The sequence below is a fragment of the Plecotus auritus genome (genome assembly GCF_963455305.1).
Source record: "Plecotus auritus genome assembly, chromosome: 9".
Classification (NCBI taxonomy): Eukaryota; Metazoa; Chordata; class Mammalia; order Chiroptera; family Vespertilionidae; genus Plecotus; species Plecotus auritus.
Genome location: NC_137783.1, coordinates 44671645 through 44681106, shown reverse-complemented (window position 1 = coordinate 44681106; position 9462 = coordinate 44671645). Strand labels below are relative to the sequence as shown.

Here is a 9462-nt window from a genome sequence, read left to right as displayed (position 1 = left end):
TATGAAAAAGGACCAACTAGAAATTAAACATACACTGACTGAAATAAAAAATATTATACAGAGACCCAAAAACAGACTAGAGGAACACAAGAATCAAGTCAAAGATTTGAAATACAAAGAAGCAAAAAACACTCAACCAAAAAAGCAAAAAGAAAAAAAAAAATCCAAAAAGTTGAAGATAGTGTAAGAAGACTCTGGGACAACTTCAAGTGTACCAACATCAGAATTATGGGGGTGCCAGAAGAAGAGAGAGAGCAAGATACTGAAAACCTATTTGAAGAAATAATGACAGAAAACTTCCCCCACCTGGTGAAAGAAATAGACTTACAAGTCCAGGAAGCACAGAGAACCCCAAACAAAAGGAATCCAAAGAGGACCACACCAAGACACATCATAATTAAAATGCCAAGAGCAAAAGACAAAGAGAGAATATTAAAAGCAGCAAGAGAAAAACAGTTAATTACCTACAAGGGGGCACCCATACGACTGTCAACTGATTTCTCAACAGAAACTATGCAGGCCAGACGGGAGTGGCAAGAAATTTTCAAAGTGATGAATAGCAAGAACCTACAACCAAGATTACTCTACCCAGCAAAGCTATCATTCAGAATTGAAGGTCAGATAAAGAGCTTCACAGATAAGAAAAAGCTAAAGGAGTTCATCACCACCAAACCAGTATTATATGAAATGCTGAAAGGTATTCTTAAAGAAGAGGAAGAAGAAAAAAGTAAAGATAAAAATTATGAACAACAAATACATACCTATCAACAAGTGAACCTAAAAATCAAGTGAATTAAAAACCTGAGGAACAGAATAATCTGGTGAATATAATAGAATCAGGGGCATAGAAAGGGAGTGGACTGATAATTCGCAGGGGGTAAGGGGTATGGGGGGTTCAGGAAGAGACTGGACAAAAATCATACACCTATGGATGAGGACAGTGCGGGGGAGGTAAGGGCAGAAGGTGGGGTGGGAACCGGGTGGAGGGGAGCTATGGGGGGAAAAGGAGAAACAATTGTAATAATCTGAATAAAGATTTATTTTTTAAAAAATTTAAAAAAATAACAATAAAAAAGAGAAAGTTGGGATAGCTCTATAAATATAGACAAAATTGCATTATTTGGGATTAAAGGGGTTACTACATAAAGAGTTCAATTCACTGGGAAACAAACAATGTTAAACTTGTTTAATAAAATAGCCTCAAAACATAAAGTAAAAGTTGACAGAACTCTAGCTGTAGGGAAAAAATGTATAGATCTTAAACAATCTATCCTCACAGTGAGAGATTTTAACATGATTCTCTCAGTAATTAATATATCAAAAGACCATAGATTTGAACATTGAATCCTGTACCCAAAATTTAGCTAATTATAAAATAAAAGAATATTTTAAATTATAGAATAAAATTTTTCTGCTCAGGTACACAGGAACATTTACAAAACTGAATATTTAGTAGACCATAAAGAAAATTTCAACATACATCAAAGAATGGTGGTCATATAGACAATATGTTCTGGCTACAATGTAACTATGTTAAAAATCAATAACCAAAAGTCTTTAAAACTCCATTTTTGTAGAAATCAAAAAGCATACTTAAAAAAAAACTCACAAGTCAAAGAAAAATCATAAGGAAATTTATGATTTCCACTTCTGGGTATCTATACAAAGAAAAGGAAAATACAAACTTGAAAAGATAATGACCCCCATGTTAACTGCAACATTATTTATAATGACCAAGATATGAAAACAACCTAAGTGTCCCTCAATGGGTGAATGGATAAAGAAAATGTGATTCATTCACACACACACACACAATGGAATATTACACAATGGAATATTATTCAGCCATTAAAAAAGAAATCTTGCCATTTGTGAAAACATGGATGGACCTTGAGGGCATTATACTAAGTGAGGTAAGTCAGATAGAGACAAATACATGTGGAATCTTAAAAAGAAAACAAACAAGCTGCAATTTCTGGGAGATGGAGTGGGACCGTTGAGGGAGGAGTGAGCCAAATTCGAGAAGGCAATGTGAGCCACTCTTCCCGTAAGAGCAGGGGGACGCAAGGAGTACATGAACTCAAGGTATGAGCCACTGCATGGTGTCACACGTGGTCTGGGTCTGCGGCTATCTGTCCCCATCACCAATGCGGTTGGAGGGCGAAGTTAAGAGAACAGTTCTCCGCTTACCCAGCTGTCCCCATTTCAGATCAGTGTGATTTTGCCCCCAGAAGTCGCCCTGAGTCAATCAACCCATGGAAACTTTACCCACCCTGACCTCAAGGAAGACAGAAACTGAAGAAGACCACTGGACCTTGGTTCCACCCAAATATCTCTCCCCAGTGGGGTCCCACAGCCCTGTGGCTGCAGCAACAGGCCAGGGCTGAGAAGGGGGATGGGACCACTGTGGCCGCTGATTCTCACAAGCAGGAGACCCTGTCCTCAGGTATGTGTTTAGGGCTCAGAGTCTGGCTGTGCTGGGAGATAGGTGTGGGCAGGAAGTGGGCGAGGAGGTTTGAACAATGTTTATTCCCCCCATAAACACACACACACACACACACACACACACACACACACACACACCACTCAGGGAGGGCGGGATGGTCACACATGAACACTGGCTGAGGGCCAGGCACTGTCCTAAGCACTTCACATGTAGTAACTCCCCAAATTTTTACAACTTCTGCCGTCTACACTATTGCTATTCTCACTTTTAGTTGAGGAAACTGAGGCACAGAGAGGCTAAAGGAACTTGCCAGGCCACACAGCTAGGACACAAGCAGGCTGGCCCAGCTGGGAGTTCCTGCTCTGTAGCGCCCCCCAGGGCTCATGCCTGCAATGCTGTTGGTAGAGGCAGGGAAGTGCCCTGCAGGCCGTTCACTAACACCAGAGTGGAACATGGAAGTCCTCAGGCCCCTGTGTTCACTCCACAGAGGCCTTGCTGTTGCCCCAGGCCCCACGCCCCAGGCTGCTCTGCTTGGAGACTGAGCCTCTGGCCTCACAGTTTGCTTCCTGAGGGCTGTCAGCAGGGCCGGATGAGGAGGTGAGGACAGGGTGGGTGCTGGTGGGGAGGGAGGGAGAGCGAGGGGGATGTGTCACCACAGTTGGAGGGGCAGGGCAGGAAGCAGAAGTGATGTGAGAGGTGGCCTGGTGATGAGCTGTAGGGTGAGCTTGCCGGGAGGGCTGACACCACTTCAGGAGCTTCCCGTGACGAGAGAGGTTGTCTGTGTGGGAGCATCTCAATGCAGGACTCCAGGTACTGAGGAAGCCGGGGGTCGGGAGGCTGGGAGTCCTGGGTGGGGTCAGAGGGGGCTGGAGTGGGGCTGCTCCTTTGGAAGAAGAGCTTGATGCGGCAGGAAGTGCTGTGACCTGTAAGACGAGAGACTTGGTCCCAGACTGTGCTGGTCACGGACCCCCCCGGGCAGCCTCGCACTGATGCGGGGCCTTGGTTTCCTCATCTATAACATTAACAGGTTGGAATATGTAGCTCTGAGACCCCTTCACATGTGGACAGCGAAAGCTTCTAAGAAAGCTGGAAACAAGCTTCCTGGGAGACAATAGGATGGGGGCCAATTGGGAGCTGAGCTCCTTGGATTGAGGGTATGAACTGCTCTGGCCTCCGGAATGGGATAACCCGAATGGGATAACCCTCGGGCCTTTGAAAGACTCCCCTTGTTCTGTTGCTATCCTGGGGCCTGCGTGTTGCCTGGACCCCCACCATGCAAGTCACTTTTCTGGGCCAGGCACAGAGGGAATGCAGGGGCAGGTCCTGCTCTCCACAATCCCGGTGATTCAGAGAGACTGCCCCCCTTCCCAACCCCACCCCCCACAGGTGCTGGTGGGGAGCGGCCCCCCAGGAGTCCATTTGCATAGAGGTAGAGAGAGAGTCCAGATCATAAGCAGGCCCAGGTGAGACTCCAGGGCCACCTCCAAATGAGGAAGAACCTTCTAACTTATCGCTGTCCGACAGTGGGGAAAAGGTAGCTGGCAGAACTCCACGGAGCGTGGGGTGGGGCGGGGGCGGGGAGGGATGAACAAGCAGGCCTGAGTGTCAGGGAGCCTGGAGAGCAAACGTGACGGCCCCTCCCACCCAGCATCTCAGGGCATGTGCCTATGGAGAGCTTTTATTCTAGAAGGTAGACTGATGCTCTTCCAGGAGGCTCAGGGAGAGGGCCCCAAAGGGAGAATGGGGAGAATAACGCTGATGCACCTCTTTCTTTTCCATTTCCATTAAAGGCTTAGTGGGAAAGAGAGAGAATGGGAGAGGTGGAATGGGCCCTGGAACACATGGCTTGTTCCAGGACCCAAATGGCACTTCTCCAGAATCCAGTCTTCTCCAGAGTCCCCAGGTCCCTTCCCAAATCTGCTACAGCTACACTCAGCTCCCCTCCTGTGCACACAGAGCCCCCTCCCCACCAGCAGCCACTGTGAGGACAGAGCCATCCATCTGGATCCCCAAAAGGCCTTAAATTGTGGGAATCTTAGCAAGGGGCTCCTCTGGCTGTGACCTGGGCAAGTCCCTTCTCCTCTCTAGGCCCATCTGTACAATGTGGAGACCAGGTTTGTAAAGGCCATTCTGGCTCTGACATTCGATGACTTGAGAGATACCTCATTCCCTCCCCATTCAATGTGCCCTGATCATCCGGTTGAGGGCAGGGGTCAGCCATTCTCCTTACCTCTGCCCCTAGCTTCCCGGAGTTCAGACAACCTGTCTCCACAGCTCCATGGCCACCCGTGTGCTCCTCTCGGGCATCCTGCTCCTGCTGCTGCCCACGCCTGCCCCTGCCCCCTGCTACACTGCTGCGAGATCCGAGTGCCAGAGTGTTCACAAGGCGGTGCCTGGCTCAGAGCTGGCGGGGGAGGGCGTGGATGTGACCAGTCTCAAGCGCTCAGGCTCCTTCCCGGTGGATACAGAGAGCTTCCTACGGCCCGATGGCACCTGCACCCTCTGCCACAACAGCCTAAAAGGGGGTGCCCGCCAGCGCCTGCCCCTGGCGCTCACCGACTGGCGAGCCCAGGGCTCAGGCTGCCAGCGCCATCTGGTCAGGGCCAAGGCCAGCTCCACAGAGACTGTGGCCAAGGATGCAGCTTCCAGCATCCGCAATGACTGGCGGGTGGGGCTGGAGGTAAACCCCAAGCCCAGCACCAGTGCTCGCGTGGCCGTGGCCGGCTCGCACTCCAAAGAGGCCAATTTTGCAGCTGAGAAAACCCACCAGGACAAGTACAGCTTCAGCACAGACACAGTGGAGTGTCGCTTCTACAGGTGAGCGCTGGGGGTGATGACAGGGGGGGCTTGGAAACGTTCTGGGGAATTCTGGGTGGTCTGGGAGCCCTGGCAAGGCACAGTGGGGTCTTAAGGCTGCTCCCACCAGGAGGAAAGCACAGCCCGGGTTCTCACACACCAGGTGGTCCAGCGCCCGGTGGCCCTGACCTGGAAGAGCCCAGGGAGGGGACAGTGGAGAGGAAGCAGGCAAGGCTGTGCTGAGAGCCCCAACAGAGTGCCTTCAGGCCTACTGAGTGCCCAACCCCTTCTCTGGGCATTGCCAGCCTTCTGCGGGCAGGAGACCTGGCTGGGTCCCTCCCATCACTGAGCCTCCTTCAACCATTCAGACACTATTCATGCCTGCATTGCCAAGCTCCGTGCTGGGGATTAGGGCTCCGGTGCTGAGCACCAGCCCTCAGGGACCTAGGTCCACACCTGAGAAATGCATGGTCTCAATGGGCAACCCCAAGCCACCTGCCCTGATTCCTCACACTGGAAGGCCACCTTTCCCCCACAGTGAGTCAGGGCACCTCCTGCCTGCATGGCCAGAGTCGTCAGCAGCCCAGGCATATGGGCCCAAACCACGGGACAGACAGACGAAGACCACAGGACTAGGGTCCAAAGCTAGAGGAATACCCTCGCTGCAGCATCATCACTTTTATCATTAGAAAATAAAAAGGAAAGAAAAACTTTATTTTGAAAAGGAAAAGTGAAAATGCCTCGATAAAGTAGCTAGGTCATTGAGGAGGCATAGACAGGGTGGGTTTCCTGGGTTCGGGTCCCAGCTCTGCCATTTATATGTGACCTTGGGCATTTGAGGGAGTTACGGAATCCAGGACAGACCACCCTCTGCTGGGCCCACCTGATGTCTTTTCCTCCTCCCCCCACTCCCCAGTTTTCACCTGGTGCACTCTCCGCCACTCCACCCCGAGTTCAAGAGGGCTGTCAGGGACCTGCCCCCCCACTTCAATGCCTCCACCGAGCCCGACTACAGAAGGCTCATCTCCAACTATGGTACCCACTTCACCCACTCCATGGAGCTGGGCGGCAGGATCTTTGCCCTCACCGCCCTGCGCACCTGCGAGCTGGCCCTGGGAGGGCTCACGGCCGACGAGGTGGGGGACTGCCTGGCCGTGGAGGCCGAGGTCAGCATAGGCAGCCGCGCCAGCTCCTCATCGGAATTCAAGGCCTGTGAGGAGAAGAAAAAGCAGCACAAGATGACAATGTCCTTCCACCAGACCTACCAGGAACGCTATTCCAAAGTGGTAGGCGGCCACCACACCGCCATGCCTGACCTGCTGTTCGGGAAACACGCGGGGCCCGAGCAGTTCTCAGCCTGGGTGAACTCCCTGATGGACAGACCCGGCCTGGTGGACTACACCCTGGTGCCGCTGCACATGCTTCTGAAGAAGCAGGACCCACGGCGGGAGGCACTGAGGCAGGCCGTGAGCAAGTATGTGATGGACCGTGCACGCTGGAAGGACTGCAGTCGGCCCTGCCGCCCGGGCCAGCAGAAAAGCCCCCGTGACCCCTGCCAGTGTGTGTGCCACGGCTCAGCGGTCACCAACCAGGACTGCTGTCCCCGGCAGAGGGGCCTGGCCCATTTAGAGGTGATGAACTTCCAGGCGACAGGTCTGTGGGGAGACACAATTACCACCACGGACGCCTACGTGAAGGTCTTCTTTGGGGGCCAGGAGCTGAGGACAGGCACGGTGTGGAACGATAACAACCCCAAGTGGATGACACAGCTGGACTTTGGGGACGTGGTTCTGGTCTCAGGGGGCCCCCTGAGGGTGCAAGTCTGGGACCAAGACTCTGGCTGGGACGATGATCTCCTTGGCACCTGTGACCGGACTCCACAGTCGGGCCGACACAGGGTCGAGTGTAACCTGCATCACGGTCACCTGAAGTTCTTGTACCACGTCACATGCTTGCCTCACCTGACAGGGGGCATGTGCCTGGAGTACGCGCCCCAAGGGCTTCTGGGGGAGCCTCCGGGAAACCGAAGTGGAGCAGTGTGGTGACAACGGGGCCCTGAGAGGGCCTATCTGCCCGGACTGAAGGGGTTCTCACAGAGGGAGCCAGGGGCTATCTATCTTCATATTCCCATTAGACAGAGAGAAAATGGGCTTCCCCCCGCCTTCTTTCTCAGTGAGGTGGCGGGATTTATAGGCAGCCCTGAGTACCCCCGTCCAAACTGCCTTGGCTCTCCCATATTCTGGAGCCCAGGAAACGAGCTGCTGCTGGGCGCCGTGGCCGCCGTTGGCTACGCAGGCCCAGTGAGGCCGGGAGCTGGGCAGAGGGCCGGAGGCCACTCCCACCAGGCTGCTTGGTGTCATCAAAGGGCTTCCCTTTCCAACATGGTGGTTTTTCATCATTTTAGACCTCGCCCTTCTCTCCAGCACCTCTGTGTTCTGTCTTCTTTGCCTCTCAGACAGACCAGGGGCTCTCTTGACCTGTCCCATGTGTACACAACCTGCCAGAGAACCAATAAACGCGACGTGAAGACAACTGTAACGGTGGCGCTGTGTCGGAGGAGAGGATGGGGACCAGCACAGCCCTGGAGAGAAACGTCTACTCTAGCAGCCCTGCCAAGGGGCAGGCGGCTCACCCCCGCGGCGGGCAGGCAATACGGAACTTGCTTTCCACTTTCGTTGCGAATGTGGGGACCCAACATATTTTACTTTCCTCATAACTCTCTGATTTGAGAAACAGCAGCATAACTTGGTGACACATGGCAATGGACATTCAGCTCCCAGCCGTGAGGCAATAGGGAGTGGGGGTGGGGAGGGGGGCACTATGGTGAACTGAAGGGCCCAGGTCTTCTCTAGGGGGTGGGGAGGCTGCAGCTCTGCACCGGCCAAACATTTGCAGGCAGGAATGTGAGCCCAGTGCTGCCAAGTCTTCTAGATCCTAAAGTAACCAGAAATCCCAATTTGACTTCTAATTGTTGACAATTCGTTTCACCTTGTAAAAAAAAAAAAGCCTGATGTGGGAAAACATGGGACCAGCCAAAGAGAACATGGATGAGGGCCATCATTGATCTGGAGCAATCAGTTTGGAAACTCTGGCTTCATCAGGACCCATGGAGAGGCTGAGCAGCTCTCCCCTGTCCCACAGTCTCAGAGGAGGGGGCCATGGGTCCAAGCAGGAGGTGTCGGAGGGCTACCTGGTCAGCGTGCAGGAAATGCCAGAGCCTTGGGGTCTGATGTAAAATGAAATGGTCTGGGTTTCCTGTGCCTGGGACACAGGCCTAGGAACAGGCAGGCTGTGCAAGGCTGTGGTCGGGGCTCAGAGCTGCCGGCACAGGCCTCCTGATTATCTTTGAAACCCCCTATAAATTAAGCCCCTCGAGGCTTGTGTGAACCCCAAAGTGATAGTACACGGAGCCTGAATCCTCAAGTGGGATGGGAGGGACTGGTGAGCGCTAAAAGCCAGTTTAAAACCACCGTTCTGAACACGTTTCCGTTCACAGCCACACACACAAACAAGAGCAGGAGAGAAATCTTGAAACTTCACGCTGGCTGCTGCACTACTTGAAAATAAACTTGGGTGGGGAAGCAGGGCCCGGGCAGGCTGAGGGAGCGGCTCTGACGAGCGATGGGGGTCTTGGTCAAGTACCCACGTGGTCGGTGACCTCCAACAAGCCCCTCTGCTCCCCAGGCCTTGGTTTCCCCAAAAGGACGATCTGTTTTATTCCCTTCTCAGGCACCATGAGCCTTTCTAGAAGGTCAGTGCTCTGAAAGGGCTCCTGAACGGTTGTCTGGTTAACCCTCCTGGTTTACCTGTAGGGAGAGTGAGGCCAGAAGGAGAGGGACGGAACTGTGGGTACCGACGTTAGTGGCCAGGTGTCTTCGTGTCCTGGCACTCCATCCAGCACGGCTTTGGAGAGAACAACAGGCCTCAGAGAGGCTGGCTTGCGGGGAAACGTCAGGAGATGACCAAGGCCCACTCTTGTCGAGGGGCTGCTATGGAGCCCTCAGCCCTAACAAAACCCAGCACCCCACATGGACATGGAGGCACTTTATCACACCTGAGGCCCCTGTTTGTCTGAGAAGTTCTCCACTGTGCCAGATGCCTTCCATTTGCCCTCAGGTCTGGTCTGCGCCCTGCTCCTCCCTGCTCCGGCCCAGGAGGCTGACCCATCCGAGCCTGCCTGTCAGTGGGCAGAGGCTGGAGGGAGGGGAGAGCTCGGAGAC

General features: G+C 53.0%; 1 protein-coding gene across 1 annotated transcript; it reads left to right on the top strand.

The window, feature by feature from the left end:
* Positions 1-3124: 3124 nt before the first annotated feature.
* On the top strand, positions 3125-7778 carry PRF1 (perforin 1). Its single transcript, XM_080643245.1, has 3 exons — positions 3125-3256; positions 4721-5263; positions 6159-7778. Exons 1-3 carry the CDS (start codon positions 3243-3245, stop codon positions 7285-7287), a joined length of 1686 nt encoding a protein of 561 aa, XP_080499371.1. The 5' UTR covers positions 3125-3242; the 3' UTR covers positions 7288-7778.
* Positions 7779-9462: the final 1684 nt, after the last annotated feature.

Bases quoted from the DNA above. Each gene is read 5' to 3' on its own strand.
- PRF1 (XM_080643245.1), top strand. The intron at 5,264-6,158 runs GTGAGCGCTGGG...CCCACTCCCCAG, and splicing joins GTGGAGTGTCGCTTCTACAG to TTTTCACCTGGTGCACTCTC.